The sequence below is a fragment of the Tamandua tetradactyla genome, chromosome 11, assembly GCF_023851605.1.
Source record: "Tamandua tetradactyla isolate mTamTet1 chromosome 11, mTamTet1.pri, whole genome shotgun sequence".
Taxonomy (NCBI): Eukaryota; Metazoa; Chordata; class Mammalia; order Pilosa; family Myrmecophagidae; genus Tamandua; species Tamandua tetradactyla.
This window is the reverse complement of record NC_135337.1, coordinates 91338712-91357445: the sequence shown is the minus strand read 5'-3', so window position 1 is coordinate 91357445 and position 18734 is coordinate 91338712. Positions and strand designations below refer to the sequence as shown.

Genomic DNA, 18734 nt, shown 5'->3' with positions numbered 1-18734 from the left:
GCCCCCACCTCAGCCTCCCCAGGGGGATGGCCTCTGAAGGGCTCCCCCCGACCCCCACAGGTCCTAAGGAACATGGTACACTGCGCCGACCTCAGCAACCCCACCAAGCCGCTGCCCCTGTACCGCCAGTGGACAGACCGTATCATGGCCGAGTTCTTCCAGCAGGGCGACCGCGAGCGCGAGCGGGGCATGGAGATCAGCCCCATGTGCGACAAGCACACGGCCTCGGTGGAGAAGTCCCAGGTACGCCCACTGGGTCCTGGGGCGGAAGGCAGCCCCACCCTGTTCCAGCCTGAAGCCCCCCGAGTCCTCTCGCAGATGCAGGCTTTTCTTCACCGTTTCTCTTTTCCTCTTCTATCTCAATGACAAGTATTTTCTCCCCTGGCTTGTAACATGTTGGTAAGCAATCACCCCTCGCTACTGGTTCTTTTTTACAACAGCCCCTCAGTTTCCCCATGACCTGGCCACTGATGCTGTCCCTATTTTCAGGGAATTTAGACATGAAGTAAAATGACATGTCTTTGTCCTGTGCTCGTTTCACTGGACAAAGAGGCACAGGGACTCAGTCCTGTAAAAGATTCACCTCTATGTTGTGAATTTGACGTTGTCTTGCCCCCACCCACTTCCTCTCTCCTCCCTGGGGAGACCCACCCTTCTCAGCATGGTGTACATGTCCTTCCAGACCTGGATTTCCCCATCTCTGCACCGTTGACACATGGGGCTGGATTTTGCTTTGTGGTGGGAGCTGGCCAGTGCCTTGTACGATGCTGACCAGCATCCCTGAACATCCCCCACCAAGATGCCAGGAGCACCAAATCCGCCCGCCTGGCTGTGACAACCAAAACCATCTCCAGACATTGCTACATGTCCCCCATGGGGGCAAATCCACCATCCCAACCCCCTTGCCCTGACCTTTGAAAACTATTGGATTCAGGGCATCCTTTTTCGCAGCTGTATAGTATTCTCTTAGATATAGCCAGATGCAGGTTATTTGCTTGTTACCCTATTGGTGGACACTTAGCTATTTAGTAGTCAAGATCTCACAGTCACTTGAGCAAGATAAAGCTTTATTTTTTCCTCTCATGTAAGAAAAGCCTAAAGCAAGGGAGTTTGGCACAGGGATAGAGGCTCCTAGAAATTTCCAGGCACACAGGAGATTTTGTTGTTTGTTCCACACCCATGCACGGGGTTTCCAGCCTCAGTGGTGGTTCATAGGCACAGATGCTATCCAACTCTTTCAAGGAGGAAAGGCCTAACTAAGCCAGCCAAGGCAGCTTCCAGCATCTTCCATCCATAGACAGTCACTTTGCAAAGGAGCCTGGGAGGTGTAGTTTTCAGCTTGACATAATGCCTCCTACAAGCAAAAAAAGTTTCAATAAAAAGAGGGAAGATGACAACAGGGTATTAGTTAGCAGTCTGCACGAAGTTGTCCTACTTTCTCACTGATGCAAAAAATGCTATAATGAATATCTGTGACATACTATGAGGTATTTTTTTTTAACTCATTCCCAAGTGTGTTCTAGGTGTTTCCAGTTTTCGTTTACTACCTGATAGGTGATTTTTTTTTCCTTACTTATACAAGAGTTTTTCCTGGGTGATCTGGAGAAGCAAAATTGCTGGGTCAAATGGTTTAAGAATTTTTTTTTTTTAATTTGTACTGTGGTGACATATATACATAACATAAAAGTTCCCCTCTTAACCATATTGAAGTGTGCGTTACTTACATTTGTGATGTGTTACCCTCACCACCATCCATCCTCAAAGCATTTTCATCACCCCAAACAGAAACTCTGGCCTCATTAAGCAATAATTTCCCATGCCTCTGGTAACCTCTAACCTACTTTGTCTATGAATTTGTTTATTCTAAGTGTTTTATATAAGTGGAATCATGCAGTCTTTTTGAGTCTGTCTTCCCTTGCTTAGCGTAACGATTTTAGGTTCATCCACCCATTCATTTATTACAGCCGAGTAATATTCCATCCTCCTATGGACTGCATTTTGTTGCTCTATTTGTCCGTCAACAGGTGTGTTGCTTCCAACTTTTGGCCATAGCCGCTGCAGCCATTGGTGTACAAGCATCTGTTTGAGTCCTTGCTTTCAGTTCTTTCATATAACCAGCTCTTGAACTCTCACAGAGCCCACATCGGGGCTGTGCACTTGCTCCAGAGCTCCCTGGTCACATCTTCTTCCCCTCCCCACCCCCACCAGGTGGGATTCATTGACTACATCGTGCATCCCCTGTGGGAGACCTGGGCCGACCTCGTCCACCCGGACGCCCAGGAGACCCTGGACACGTTGGAGGACAACCGGGACTGGTACTATAGTGCCATCCGGCAGAGCCCGTCACCACCGCCTGAGGACGACCCGGGGGGACCCGGCCACCCAGCCCCGCCCGAGAAGTTCCAGTTCGAGCTGACGCTGGAGGAGGAAGAGGAGAGCGAGGTGTCCGCGGCCCAGGTGGCCTTCACAGTGCAGGAATTATTGATAGCCCCGGACGCATGCACGGCCCCCGAGGAGAGCTGGGCCCAGGAGGCGTCCCTAACCGAGTCGCCATTGGAGGTGGACACGTCTGGGGAGCTCGAGGCACGGCCAGTGTACTCGACGCAGCAGACCACCCCGGCAGAGACAGCATCCATGGTGCAGGGCTGGGGCACGTGCCGACATGCCGTAAGCTGCAGCAGCCACCCTGCCCTGCCCCCCAGGGGTCCCCTTCTGCCTGCCTTGAGGACCCCGTCCCCTCAAGAGGAGACCCCGGGCCTCCCGGGCCTCCCCTCCACGGCGGCCGAGGCGGGGGCCCAGACAGAGCAACAGGCTGCCAAGCGGGCGTGCTGTGCCCACACTGGGACATCCAGCGAGGACCTTGCCACGCTCCCGGCTCTTGGCGAGTGGGCATCAGGTGGGGGCCCTACCTGAGCCCCGGCCCCCCGCCCCTGCCATCCTCCCCGTGCCCCCTGCCCTTCGCCACCCCCTCGCCGCCCTCCACCTCCTCCACCACCTCCAAAACTCTTGGGCCTGAGAAAAGAGCAAACGGAAAAGTGGGTTTTTTTTTTTTCCTCTTTTCTTTTTTGTTCCTACCCCCCCTCCCCCCCCATCACCCACGCGGGGCCTTTCTTTGGAGGTGGGGGCTGGGGAACCTAGGGGCTGAGGTCCGGGAAGGGATTTTATTTTTTGAATTTTAATTGTTACATTTTTAGAAAAAGAAAAATGAAAAAAAAAAAATGAACGAAACACAGCAACTGTAGACGCTCCTGTTCCTGGCTCCCCTCTCCCACCTCCAATCCTCCCTCCCCTCTCAGCCCCACCCCCTCTACCCTCCCCCCCGGGTGCCAGGTGCAGTCTTCCGACCTCTTAGCCTGGACCCAAGCAGATATGTGTCCCTCTGAGCTTTTCTGGACTTTGGAGAGTTCTAGAAACCAGCCAGGAATAGCCATTCTGGGGGGGGAAGAGCAGAGGGGAGGGGGTCACTGTGGGAAGCCCCAGCTCCAGCCCCATCCCCTCCCCCCAGAAGTCTTCCGCCTCATTTTGCACAAACCCCGGCAATACTGATGGGGGTGGGGGTTCGCTTTTAGGATTGAGGGGGAAGTGAGGGGCCACCCCCACCACCAGCCTGGGGCCTGAGATTTGGGGAGGGCCTGATCTCCTTCCACTTTTGCCACCCCCACCTTTCCGTTCCACTTTGGATTTACTTGGAATTTTCTCCCTTTTTTGGCGGGGCGGGCCACAGCTCTGATCCACAGGTCTCGCCCCCCTACACACTCCCCTTGAGCTGCTTCTCTTCTTGTTTCTGCCTTGACTGTTTCCTCGGCTCCAGGAGAGGTGGGGTGCAGTGACTCCCAGCTGTACCTCAGGTGGGGAGGGGCCAGGCCCAGAGCCCCTCTCCTGGGCCCATGTCCCCAGATCCTCCCCCCAGCTCCCCACCCCAGATCTCAACCTGTCCCCTTGCCCTGGGAAGAAGCAATAACGGTGAACCCCCAAATCCCCTCTTCCTGGGCAACCTCTTCCCACCCCGGCACCAGGACCTGCCCTCCCCCCCCCCCCCCCCGCTGAGCCTCCCCCTCTTCTCCTACTTATCCCCCGAGCCATAGGACAGACAGATGTAAGGTCACCCTTCTCCAAGCCATGGGGGAGGACTGGTAGGACGCAAGATCCCCCTCAATCTGGTTCTGCACTCCTCAGGGCAGAGCCTTCCTCTTTCTCCCCCACCACCAACTTTGAGCACACGGTACTGTAGCCCCCCCATCTCCCCAGCCTTCCATCTGTCTGTCCATCCTAGTAGTAACACCCACTCCCACCAGTTCGATGCTGTACAGGGTTTATTTTTGTAGCAAAAGCAGTTTCAGTCCCAGCCGGCAGCCGGAATGGGTCTTTTTTTCTTTTTCTTTCCTTTATTTTTTTTTCATTTTTATTTTTATTTTTTGTATATACTGTAAGGTTGGTTTGTAAATTATTCTAAAGAGGCAAAAAGGGAAAATAAACTTGACCTTTCCCTCTTTCAGGGGAAAGAGGAGAGGGGACGCCCCCTCCCCGCTATATTATACAAACTGTAGCATAGGAGGTCTGGGAAAGGGCCAAGTTGCCCCTGTTTTATGGGAAATTGTGTCATGGGAAGGGGCAGGGGCTGGGCAGAGCCTGCCCCTGCCCCTTCCCCCAGGAGCCAGGGGTAGCTGGCGAGATGGACTGCCACCCCCAATCGGCGCTCAACTCCCCAGGGTGTGTGCAGGTCCCGGGAGCTTCTTGTGTGTGTGTCCACTTGATGATGTGGATAATCAATCCTTCCATCTGGTCTCCAATTAAAGCGAGGTTTCCACCGACCTTCCTGGCTGACGTGGCTTCATTCCTCCCCTCGATTCTTGAGATCTCTCCATCCTGCACTGTCTGTCTGTCTATCTGGGCCGGGTGGGGTGAGTCAGAACTCTTGGGTTCTTCGAGTACTTAGCCGTCGCTGCAAGAAACCTCAAGGGGGCTGGATTGACAGTGCCTCTGCCATCTGCCTATCAAGCTGTGCTAAAAGGACTCAGTCACCTTCTGCCTTCATGCCTTAAACTTAACAGGTGCCACAACATTCCGTGAATTCCCAGCATTTGGTCCACGTTGATGCAGCAACTTCACGTTGCATTAAAAACAAAACCAAGTATCCCAGATGTAGGGTTCTGTGTTTCTTCGACCCGTAAGCCTTATAGAAATCAGGCAACGGGGATCCTCTACAATAATGGTTGGACCTCAGGTCCACTCGGCACTCCAGCTCTGTTTCTCTTACCTGTTCATACAACCGGAGAATGAGCCTCAGATTGTTTTAGCCAATCCACCTATTCAAGCACTGTGAATTCTCCCCATGAGAGTCTGTTTTTCTAACCTTTGCCGGACTAATGGACAAGCCGTTAATCTCAGCAACAAATCCTTTCTGATATTCATTATGCTAATGAGAGACGTTTCTGGTGTGGTTCAAGAGATGGTTGGCAGAAGTGGTTGTAACGCGGGTGGACTCTGATTAGCAAACTGGCTGCTTCTGGGGTGTAGAAAACTAAGAGACACAAACAGGCTGAGGATTTAAGTGGCCTGGCCAAGTGCAATTGTAGCTGTATATATTCACAACCGGTGGGTTCTGAAATGAAATAAAAGCAGCTTGCCTGGATCTACGAGATGATGGAGTCACCCACTCTGCTACCCATCTCCAGCCACCAGGGGTTCTGGATTTGGAGCTTGGCTCCAGCTCTGTGACCTTTGGCATACTGTGCATCAGTTGTCTCATCTTTAAAATGGGGATAACAATGACTCCAGACTTAACAGGGTTTTCTAGAGCCCGAAACTCATCCCTAGCCACCTGTGGCTATTGAATCCCTGAAGCGCAGCTAGTAGAACTGGTCAGTGGTATTTTAATTGTCTGTTAAGGAAGCACATTGGTTGGCCAGTGGCTAACATCTTGGACTGTGCAGTTGGGCACTTAAAGTAAGGGAGTAGAGTCACTTAGCTATGCATTTATCATGACCCTGAAAGTGGGGACCAGCCTGAACACAGAGGCGATAAGCAGAGCTGGCAGATGAGGTGGAGGCATCTAGGGAATTTGAACTTTGCCCATGAAGCAACGATACACAGATATTTTTCTGGGGGGTATTTCTAGGGAAGGCACAGCAGGGGCAAGGGACGGCTGTGATGTCCCAACCTCTGTTGGGATGTGGTGACAGACTGGGAATGTGGGCCAAAGGGCAAGGGTGGCATATGACCATCTGTTGGCTCTAAGTTCCTCCAGTTGGAGAGTTGGAAGCGTTGTCTCCCCGGCAATGGGATGCAGTGAAGCCTTGTAATCTGAACAGGCCAGCGGGACCTGGTGAGTCGGTTCATTCTCTGAAGGTGACATCGGCCACTTGCAGGTTGTGTGGCCAGGGCAAATGACACTCTACTAAATGCTTGAGACAGAGGATCTAGTTGACTGTCCAGCCAGCCTTGAAGTTTGTATTCTTCTCGGCTCCAACTTGCAGATGTGGAAACTGAGGCATGGCAGTGATCAGTGATGTTGAGAGAATTCCAGGAAATATGGTGGGGGGGGTCTGGCTTTGAGAAGGATAACTGCCTTTATTACTTTTACATGATGATCAGTATTTTATTTCACATGCACAAAGCCTTGCAGTGCGAGTAATATATTTCCCCCTTTTTAACAGCATAAAAATACGAGGAAGTGCAAAGTAAAACAAGATACTTTTTTTCTTTTTCATCTATTGGCAAAGAATGAAAAGCTGGACTGTACTACAGGTGGAAGTAAACTCACAGCTTGTTAGGTTGGCGGAAGTTGGCACACACAACTTTCCAGGACTGACAATATTTCTCAAAACCATTATAACCATGCATGCATTTTTTTTTTCTTTCCTGCATTTTGACCCAGCTGTTACACTGAAAATAGACCTATATCCTAAAGAAACAGGTGGGTGAATGCCTAAAAGATGAGTAAAAAATGTGCATTCTAGTGTCGATCAGAACAGTGAATTATTAAGAACCCAGATGTCTAATTAAAGAGTCCTTAAATTATTCTTCTCTGGGATAGTGGACTAATACGTAGTTATTAAAAATGAAGAGGCAGAGCTGTATCGATTGAAATGACAAGATGTTCTGAGTGGATTTTAAAGTGTTCCACATTATATGATCCTATTAAGACGTGCATAGAAAAGGCAGCTTGTCCACCAAAATATAAACACTCTCTTAAAAAGATTTGTGTTCTCTATTCTGCAGTCTTTGGCATATTCTGAATCTTTGCAATAAACATATATTACTTTGGTAATTAAGCAGGAAGTTCTTTTATAATCAGAGGAAAGAATGAGAGCAGACACTTGGTTATCTAGGAAGCACAAAAGCAAGGACAGGCTCTGAATTCGGCTTGCTTGGACTCGCATTCTGATTGCCAGTTAAGGGGTGGGTTGGTTTGAGCAGATTATTTTGTCCGTGACTCAGTTTCCCTCGCTGTAAAATGCAAATAATATAACAATGGCCGTGTTACTATGTGCCAGACGCTAGGTGCTTTACATAAATCATCGCGCTTAATTCTCAGAACAGCCCTATAAAGTTGGTACCATTATTGGAAAATACCACAGGCAGGGAATGGAGCGGGAGCCCCCGAACCCTCCCCCAGAGGGAGGCTGGGGAGGTACAGCAAACTCAGGAAGGGGCGCAAGCGCAGAGCCAGTGGGAGGCGGGGCGAGGGCGCCCGGGGAGGGGAGATTTTTCCGCGCTTCCATTGGCTGATGATGCTGTCATTTAGTCGCGCAATTAGCCAATGAGGGGCAGAGGTGCCGAGGAAGGGGCCGTGCCGCAGGGGCGACGCGCCCAGGGCCGCCGAGGGGACGCAGGCTTTCCTCTCTTCGCGATGGCGACCCCAGAGAGGGTGCCAGGGACCTTGGCGTCGTCACTTTTTCCTGAGAGTGACCCTGGAGTCGTTCCCGCCTCCTTGAGGGGGTCCTGGCTTCGCCCGGTGTCACTCTCCTTCCTAATGGCGTCTCAGGTTCACCCCCCCCCTTTCTGAGGGGAGCCCCAGGCCATTTCCCCCTTCATGAGGGGACTCCCCCCTTACCCAGAGTTGTTACCCACGTCGTCGGGGGTCCCTGAGGAGAACCCTGACGTCCCTCCGTTCCCCCCGCTTCCTGAGAAGGGCCCCTGGCATGGCCCCCCCTTTCCTGAGGGCTCCCCACCGTCTTTCCTAGAGCACCCCATTGTCCCCTCTAATTGGAGAAGTCCCGAAGCCCCCCTCCTGCTGCTCCCCGGGATGCAAGACTCGGCTCACTCCTCCAAGCGGGGTGCTGTGAGCCCGGGTCGGCCCTGAGACAGCAGCCCCAGGAGCCTGGAAAGCCGCGTGCAGTGTGGCTGGGGTGGGCGGGGGCTCAGGCCCCCCGCCGTGGCCGGGCGTGTGCAGGGCAAGATAAATATTTGATAATCTCGTGTACACAGTCAATATCTATGGGACTGTTACAGTGTAAGTGCCGGTGGTGAGCACAGCACGTGGTCCCTGCCTCCCCCGGGAGTTACACCTGCAAAATAAACATACTTTGTGATAACTGCTGTGATGGGGGCACCTGACCGACTGGGTTAGGAAAGGCTCTGAGGTCGGATCACTTAAAGAGAAACCCGAAGAACTTACAATGATTCACCTTGAGCAAAGAGTTTGGGAGAAGAATGCAAGGATTTCACAGCGGGTTTATTGCGAAGGGCCCCAGTGGGAAAGAACCCAAATGTCCATCAACAGTAAATAGAAAAAGAAACTGTGGTACTTCCATATGACCGGAGGCTACTCAGCAACTAAAATGAATGAACTGCTGATACATGAAACATGGATGACTCTCAAAATCATTATTCTGATTAAAGAAGCCAGAAATCCACCCCCACACGCCCGCCAAAAAAAGTACATATTGTACGATTGCTTTTATTTTTTGAAATGAGCAAATAAGGTCAGTGTGTACAATTCCTTTTATAGAAAACACAAACTAGCTTACAATGATAGGAAACAGATCTGTGGTTTCTTGGGGTTGGGTGGCAGTGGGGGCATGGGGGAGGGATGACAAAGGGACACGAGGAGACTTCTTGGGGTCGTAGGTAGGTCCATTATCTGGATTGTGGTGATGGTTTCATGGATGTATACATATGTCAGGATTTATCATCTTGTATATTTAAAATATGAGCAGTTGATTGTATGTTATACCTCAATAAAGCTTGGTTTTTGTTTATTTTATTTTATTTTTTAAGAAAGCTGGGGGATGCGTATTCTAGGCAGAAAGGAGAGCACACAACCAGTCCCCTGAGGTCAAAAAGAGAACTGGGAGATGGCCAGGGAGGGTGAAAGTGTAGTGAGTGAGGGGAAGACTTAGGCTAGAGAGGAAAGAGACCCCACCCACCATTAATGAGACTTGAGAAACACCATCCTTGGAAAACATTATTAATCTTTCCTGGCCCTGAAGTTGAGAGCAAATGAAAGCAAAGAGGCAGCTGAAGTCAGCTTTAGGCTGCTCGGTTTCAAATTTCCCACCAAAGTTGTCTAGATCAGCTGACTAAATCCTGGAGGGTCTTGGGATATGTAGTCTGAAAACAGTGTCGTGGATTCCCAGCTTAAAATGTGGTTGAATAAAATTCAAAGTTAAAAACCCCAGGTAACATGTTTTCAAGAGGGGAGGAATGACGTTTAAACACATGCCAAAAACTTTTTCATTTCCAGAAAAATGAAAGAAAATAAAACCTTGATTTTGGTGGTTCTAAGTGTATTGTTTGTTTTCTTAAATAAAAATATTTTAAAAATAAAATAGAACAACAAAAAAAAAGAATAAAACCCTGAGCAATTAGAGTGCATGGATGGGATGGAGCCCCTTACATTGGGAGCGCCCCAAATGCATTTGTGTTTTTGTCTGATTTATAAAAAATGTAATTTGCTCATAACTTTTGAAGAGCTAATTTAAAAATGAGAATAAACTTGAATCAAAAGGTAGAACGAAGGGCAAAGTTTAACAGGCACCTTTTAAATTGATACTGGAATTTAATGATTCTTTTTTTTTCTTTCTTTCATTTTTTTAACATGGGCAGGCACCGGGAATCGAACCCAGGTCCTCAGGCATGGTAGGCAAGCATTCTTACCTGCTGAGCCACCATGGCCTGCCCAAGAGTTTAATGATTCTTTAAAACATAGTTCAAAGTTTTCCCCACTCAGCTCAGAAAAGAAATACAGAGGGTCCAAGATCAAGCTGTTGGGGTGGACTGAAAATAAGGAAACCCCAAGACTAGTAACCTAATATAGGCGCATCTGGGAATTCAGCTCTTCTAAAAATTTACTGCATGGACAGGTACAGAAGGAATTTTTCTTTGTACGATCTGAGAACCAACTGACCTTGGTTGGGGGCAGAGGGTAGGAATTCACTAAAATAGGACATTCTACAGGCGTCCAATCGTGCTCCCTTTCTTTCCTTCTCTGGAACTAGTTCCTGTTTTCACCCAGAGGCCCACGAGAGGGCAACCCACGCCTTCTAGCCCACGCTTCCTGCATCAGCCCTGGGGGTCCTCAGGGAGCAACCAAACATCACAAAACCAGACAGGTAGGGTGGTGGAAGCACAGACGTTTCACAGGTACTGAGAGCCAGTGCGAAATTGTAAATAAGGCCTACAGGGAACGCACTGTGCTGTCATTGAGTGCCACCGTTATCGTTCCGACTTTAGTAACATCAATAGTTCAAAGCAATATTATCCCATTCCTAGTCAATAACACTGACATGTATTGCCAGGGGCTGGGTTCTGTTACCCTATTTTATAGATGAGCAAAGTGAGGCAGAAAGAATTGCCTGAGGTCACATACCAAGTAAGCGTTGGAGATCGGGTCTCCAGCCTAAGCTTGTAACTGATTTGCCATCATTTATTCCAATGCGCTCTTTAAAAAAATTCTTAAATTCTAAATTCTTCAGTATATATTTCCACTAATATTTATATTTTCAAACTGAAATACAGTCTCAGAATACATTCTGCTCAGGGAGCAGATATTCATTGAATTGAAGGCGTGGCGTAGTACATAAAGCCAGTGACCTATGCTACAGAGTCTTTCCCAGAGCCAAGAGTTTCCTTAGACATTGTCCAGTTAACTGAGAGAGGGAAGTCATTTGCTTGTGGTTACCACGAGACCACGTTCTCTCTTACCTTCAGATTCGATATCGCTTTCTAGTGAAGAACTTTCCCTCCTTTTATAAACAAGCTCAATCTTCCGAATCTTAAAAGTAAACCCCAACAGGGTTCCCAGTACCCAGGATCAAGGGATTGAGAAAAACTTCTTGACCAAAAGGGGGAAGAAAGAAATGAGACAAAATAAAGCTTCAGTGGCTGAGAGATTTCAGAGTCAAGAGGTTATCCTGGAGGTTATTCGTACGCATTATATAGATATCCCTTTTTAGTTTATGGTGTATTGGAGTGGCTAGAGGGAAGTATCTGAAACTGTTGAGCTGTGTTTCAATAGCCTTCATTCTTAAGACAACTGTTTAACTACATAACTTTTACAGTGTGACCGTGTGATTGTGAAAACCTTGTGTCTGATGCTCCCTTTAACCAAGTATGGATAGATGAGTAAAAATATAAGGATAAGTTGGGCAACTGTGGCACAGCAGGCAGAGTTCTTGCCTGCCATGCCGGAGACCTGGGTTTGATTCCTGGTGCCTGTGCATGCAAAAAAAAAAAAAGGATAAAAAGTAAATCAATAATATGGGGGGATAAAGATAATGATGCAAATGTTCTAAAAATGATCATGGTGATGAATACACAATGATGTGATGATATTGGGAGTCATTGATTGTATACTTTGGATAGACTGTATGTGTGTGAAGATAAGTCAATAAAAAATACATGTTTTTTAAAAAAGCAAAATCCTAAACCCTCTCTGAACCGTCACTTCATTTCCCTCCAGCTAGCATCTGATCCCTTCTCACCCAAATGTCTCAAAAGAGATGTAGCCTTCCTCGGCCTCCTTCTCTGACTCAGTGTCATCTCCTTGGCAACACAGTCTGTTCTAAGGAAGCACACAATACATATTTATCAAAGGAATCTATTGCCTTACCCTCATAATTCTGCTGAAATGGTTCGCCAGAAGGTTACCTCCCAATGCCAGATACAGTGGGCGTTTGAAGGTATCTCTCTTTCTCAACCTCTTAGCATTTTAAGTGTTCCTTAAGATTCTTCTGTGCTCCACTTTCACACCATTTGGCTTCTGAGACGCTATACTTTTTTTAGTTTTCCTCAACTTCTTACATCTTTGGATAGGGGCTTCTCCGACCCTCATCTACGCCTTAAATATTGTTTTTTGGATTTTGCCTTTAACTCATTGTTCTTATTCTATGCCCGTGCGTCTTGAAGTGTGGTCTCTGGACTAGCAGCACCGGGAATCCAACCCAGGTCTCCGGCATGACAGGTGAGAACTCTGCCTGCTGCACCACCTGGGAACTTGGAAGGAATGCAATGTTTTAGGACCCATCCACAGAATGGGAGACTGAAAAACTCAACACCTATTTATGGTTAAAAGTAATAACAGACACACCCACCAGAATGGCCATTATCAACAAAACAGAAAATGACAAGTGCTGGAGAGGATGCGGAGAAAGAGGCACACTTATCCACTGTTGGTGGGAATGTCAAATGGTACAACCACTGTGGAAGGCAGTTTGGCGGTTCCTCAAAAAGCTGAATATAGAATTGCCATACGACCCAGCAATACAATTGCTGGGTATCTACTCAAAGGACTTAAGGGCAAAGACACAAACGGACATTTGCGCACCAATATTCATAGCAGCATTATTTACAATTGCAAAGAGATGGAAACAGCCAAAATGTCCATCAACAGAAGAATGGCTAAATAAACTGTGGTATATACATACGATGGAATATTATGCAGCTTTAAGACAGGATAAACTTATGAAGCATGTAATAACATGGATGGACCTAGAGAACATTATGCTTAGTGAGTCCAGCCAAAAACTAAAGGACAAATACTGTATGGTCCCACTGATGTGAACAGACATTCGAGAATAAACTTGGAATATGTCATTGGTAACAGAGTCCAGCAGGAGGTAGAAACAGGGTAAGATAATGGGTAATTGGAGCTGAAGAGATACAGACTGTGCAACAGGACTAGATACAAAAACTCAAAAATGGACAGCACAATAATACCTAATTGTAAAGTAATCATGTTAAAACACTGAATGAAGCTGCATCTGAGCTATAGGTTTTGTTTGTTTGTTTGTTTGTTTTTTTACTATTATTATTACTTTTATTTCTTTTCTCTATATTAACATTCTATATCTTTGTCTGGTGTGTCGCTAGTTCCTCTAAACTGATGCAAATGTACTAAGAAACGATGATCATGCATCTATGTGATGATGTTAAGAATTACTGATTGTATATGTAGAATGGTATGATTTCTAAATGTTGGGTTAATTTCTTTTTTTTTTCATTAATTAATAAAAAAATAAAAAAATAAAAATTAAAAAAAAATAAAAATAAAAAAGTAACAACAGAGAATTAGCCAACTAAGAATAGAACTTCCTGAACTTGGTAAAGAGTCCAGCAAAACTTATGGCACACTCTCTAAGCCAATTTGGCAGGTGAACTCACCGCCCTCTTTTCTACGTGGGACATGACTCCCAGGAGTGTAAATTCTCCCTGGCATCGTGGGACAGGACTCCCGAGGATGAGCCGGGCCCCGACATCATGGGAATGGGAAAGTCTTCTTGACTAAAAGGAGGAGGAAGAAAATGAGACAAAATAAAATCTCTGGCTGAGAGATTTCAAACAGAGTTAAGAGGTTATCCTGGAGGTTATTCTTATGTATTATATAGATATCCCTTTTTAGTTTATGGTATATTGGAGTGGCTGGTGGGAAGCACCTGAAACTGTTGAACTGTGTTCTTTAGCCTTGATTCCTGAAGACGATCATATTATAACTATATGGCTTTTACAATGTGACCATGTGATTATGAAAACCTTGTGCCTGAGGCTTCTTTCATCTAGGATATGGACAGATGAGTAAAAAATAAGGATGATATATAAATAAATAATAGGGAGCTTTGGGGAGCATGGGATGTTTTGGGTGTTCTTTTTCACTTTTATTTTTATTGTTTTTGGAGTAATGAAAATGTTCAAAAATCTATTGTAATGACGAATGTACAGCTTTTTGATGGCACTGTAAATCACTGATTGTACATTTTGGATGATTATATCTCAATAAAAAATAACTGAAGAAAAAACTTATGGCACAGATTATAGAAAATCTTTTGAAAAACTTCAGATTTAATGTTGGGATAGTGGAAGCAGTCACCTTATATTAGAAATAAGACAAACAGGCCCACTATTACCATTACAAATCAATGTTGTTCAGAAGAACCCATCTCATTCAATAAGACAGGAAAAAGAAATGAGTGCTACAGTTATTGGAACAATACGTTGGCAGGTGACTAGACCATTAGCTGAAAAAAAACTAAACTAGTCAAATTAATAAGAAAATTCATCAAAGAGGCTGGTGGAAGATCAACATACCTATATCAATCGCTTTCTATAAACCAACAACACCAATTTTTAAAAGTCAAGGAGTAAAAATACCACTGACCATGACAACAAGACCTAAAAAGCGCCCATGAACAAACTCACATACAAGCCCTTTATGAAGAAATTATACATTTCCTGAGGATGTAAAAGAAGACATTACTAAATGGGGAGAGACGTCAAGTACCTGGAGAAAGAGACCAAATAAAGTAAAAGTGTCATTTTCTCCAACTTGAGCATTTTAATGCAATCCAATCAAAATGTCAAGATTTTTCGTGGAATTTCATCCTTCACAGGAATGAATAAATATGCAATAACAGCCAGAAGTATTTTGAAAAGGAAAGAAAAAGTGGGTAGGGGGACTGATTCTATCTGATAGTAAGACTTTTTATAGAACTATAGTAATTTAAACAGTGAAATTAGTGCAAAAATGGAAAGTGAAGTCGATAAAGCAGTATAGAGAGTTCAATGCTTTTATGGGAATTTGGTATGTGATAAGGGTGGCATTTCAAAACAATGGATAAAGAACACCTATCGGGGGAAAATCCAACTTCCCCAAGTGGAGAATTCTTGATATTCTCACAAGCAGTGGGGTCAACCAAAGCAATAGGCTGAGCCCCCAATTTTGGGGTTTGTTCCTATGAAACCTAACCCCGCAAAGGATAGGCTAAGCCTACTTAAAATTAGGCCCGAAAGTGACCCCCAAGAGAACCTCTTTTGTTGCTCAGATGTGGCCTCTCTCTCCAGCCAACATAACAAGCAAACTCACCACCCTCCCCCTGTCTATGTGGGACATGACTCCCAGGGGTGTGGATCTTCCTGGCAACATGGGACAGAAATCCTGGAATGAGCTGAGACTCAGCATCAAGGGATTGAGAAAAACCCTAGAATGAGCTGAGAATTAGCATCAAGAGATTGAGAGAACCTTCTCGACCAAAGGGGGAAGAGTGAAATGAGACTAAGTGCCAATGGCTGAGAGATTCCAAACAGAGTCGAGAGGTTATCCTGGAGGTTATTCTTATGCATTAAATAGATATCACCTTGTTAGTCAAGATATAGTGGAGAGGCTGGAGGGAATTGCCTGAAAATGTAGAGCTGTGTTCCAGTAGCCACGTTTCTTGATGATGATTATATAATGATACAGCTTTCACAATGTGACTGTGTGATTGTGAAAACCTTGTGTCTGATGCTTCTTTTATCTACCTTATCAACAGACGAGTAAAACATATGAAATGAAGATGAATAATAGGGAGAACAAATGTTAAAATAAATTTAGAGTGAAATGCTGGTGATCGGTGAGGGGGAAGGGTGGGGGTATGGTATGTATGAATTTTTTTCTGTTTTCTTTTTCTGAATAGATGCAAATGTTCCAAGAAATGATCATGATGATGAATATACAACTATGTGATGATATTAAGAATTACTGATTATATATGTAGAATGGAATGATCAAAAGTTACGAATGTTTGCATTTGTTTGGTGTTTTTTGGTATTTTAAAAAAAATTTTAAAATTAATAAAAAAAGTAAAAAAAAGATTTCAACTGTTTCTGTAATGCTCCTTTTTTAAAAAAATAAGTGTGTACACTTAAAACTCAAAGACTGTGGTCTTGCCTGGTCTGGCTTCTTCGTGCCTTCTTTTTTATAGTTATTTTATTATTTTTTTGTTGTGAAAAACAACATATATACACAAAAGCAACATACTTCAAAGCACACTGCAACCAACAATTAGTTGTAGAAGAGATTTCAGAGTTTGGTGTGGATTATGTTTCCACAATTTCAGGTTTTTACTTCTAGCTGCTCCAAAAGACACCGAAAACTAAAAGAAACATCAACATACTGATGCAGCAGTCGTACTCGTTTGTTAAATCCTATCTTTGCTGTTATAACTCGTCCTTCTCAGCACTTGATCTTTCTCCCACTCTTTAGGGGTATTGGGCTATGCCCATTCTAACTTTTTCATGTTAGAAAGGGATGTTAATAATATGGGATGAGGGAATGGAACTAGTTGATGCCCTGGAGAGGCTGGGCCCTCTGGATTTCAGGACTCACGTGGCCTAAAAACCATCTGGAGGTTGCAGGTTTCTGGAAAGTAATCTTAGTGTGTGAAACTTTGGTAGGATCTCAGATAGAGCCCTAGGTGTTCTTTAGGTCAACAGGAATGGTTTTGGTTAGGGGCTGGCAATATCTAGCTGAAGCTTGCATAAGAGTGACCTCCGAAGTAACCTCTCGACTCTATTTGAACCCTCTCAGCCACTGATACCTTCTTTCTCCTGTTTTGGTCAGGAAGGCATTTTGGATCCCATGGTGCCAGGGCCAGGTTCATCCTGGGAGTCATGTCCCACGTTGCCAGGGAGATTTCACCCCTGGATGTCATGTCCACGTAGTGGGGAGGGTAATGATTTTCCTTGCAAAGTTGGGCTTAAAGAGAGACACATCTGAGCAACAACAGAGGTCCTCCGGAAGTAACTCTTAGGTATAGCTATAGGTAGAATAAGCTTCTCCACTCCGTACGTAAGCTTCACTAGAGCAAGCTGAAGATCGGGGTTTGGCCTATTGATTTGGGGATCCCTGATGTTTGAGACAGTATCAGGGGTTTCCCCAGCAGTAAAGTTTAATAGTTCGATATGTTTTCTCCTGTCCCTCAGGTCTTGGCCCCTTCTTTATTCAGCCGTGTCTCACACCGTTCTCTTTCAGAGCTTCAGCCAGACTTGCTTTCTGGTGCCATGAGACGTTGGCACGTGACGCTTCCTCCATCTAGAATCTTGCCTCTCCTTCCCTTGCCTTGTTTGCACTTACCAGTGCTTTCAGACTGCAGTGAGAAAACCTCTTTCTCAAGAACACTTTCTCAGGTTCCTCTGGAATAGGTCAAGTTCCTGCCCTTCAAAGCCTTTGATCATGGTTACCTATAATTTATGTGGTTGTTTTGCTAACTCCTCATCCACGAGACGGGGACAGCAGCACTTTTGTGTTCCTGGTCGTGTTGAAATGCCCGACCCCGTGCCTCGCACAGGACAGCCACTCGGCAATCAGTTGTTGGAAGCATTGAAAGCCAAAGGCTACCAAACCTGATTCTGCGCTTTCCTAAAACGATTGTATCTTGATGCCTCAAACTCAGCATACCCAAAACTAAACTGATCATCGCTTTTCTCACTGAGGCCACCTCCAGGTGTTCCCTACTGTTGACTACTTTTGAGCTAGAAGCCCAGGGGTCATTCTTGGTTCTTCGCCCTTCATACCCAGTCTCTTAACCTTAGATTCTTCTACTCCTGTCCATTCTCACGCCACCTGCTTAATCCAAACTGCTGTCACCATCCCCCCATCCCACTCTCGGCCTACTGCAACAGCCATTTATCCTGCCTTCCCCAATCCCCGCTCATCCCTAGCCAAGCCATTTCCACCTAGCTCCCAGAGCCATTGATTCAAAAATGCAAACTAACCGTGACCTTCATCTGCCTGTCACTGGCCTGTTTAGTCATTGCTTCCTTCAGCAGCTGGCTTCCCAATGAGGTGATCAGCCATCCCGGTTTCCCAGGAACTGGGGGTGGGTGGGTGGGGGGTGTGGCTCCTGGGAAGTCAGACTTTCAGTGTCCCAAATGGGAGAGTCCCAGCCAGGCAAACCGGAACCCTCCTTCCCTGCCAGCCTGGAATTTCCAACAGGGCCCAGGACACGTTGGGTTCGTTCAGTGCCGTGGCCCCAATGCCTGGCAGAGTAAGGACTCGCAACAAGTGGCCTCTGTGGAGACAGTGATGGTTGGTCCAGCAGCTGGTGTGGAGCAAGGCATTCTGGTGTCCAAGGACCACTTTGCAAATAAGTTGCTTTTCACCTGACTGCTGATACCTAAACTGCTTTACTAAAGCAGCTAAACTGACCTCAAAGCCTAGCGTGACATGATGTATACAATATACTCTCAAGTGCTCAGACAAGAGATGGATAGATAGAATGCCACAGCAAAAATAACAAAATGGTAAAATTGGTGGATCTGGATACCTGGAGATGGGATATGTTGGAGTTCTCCATATGGGGTGTCTGTTATTTTTGCAAATGTCCTGTAAGTTTGAAATCATTTCAAAGCTAAAAGTTACAATTCAAAAAAATAAAAGACCAGGCTCTAACCCCTGAGAAAGGAAACACACCTTAAGGCAGGCTGCACTAAGTGTAAATCCCCTGTAGACGGCTGTTTCTGGAACTTTCACTCCTAAC

The 18734-nt window shown here is 45.9% G+C and overlaps 1 protein-coding gene across 2 annotated transcripts in view; it reads left to right on the top strand.

Moving 5' to 3' along the window:
* Window positions 1-4807, top strand: part of PDE4A (phosphodiesterase 4A) — a 42504-nt gene extending 37697 nt beyond the window's left edge. For both annotated transcript variants that reach the window (XM_077121839.1, XM_077121838.1), the window contains 2 exons: window positions 61-243; window positions 2209-4807. In XM_077121839.1, coding sequence (XP_076977954.1) covers window positions 61-243; window positions 2209-2913 — 888 coding nt within the window. In that variant the 3' untranslated portion in view covers window positions 2914-4807. The remainder of the gene's footprint in view (window positions 1-60; window positions 244-2208) is intronic.
* The last annotated feature ends 13927 nt before the right edge of the window (window positions 4808-18734 follow it).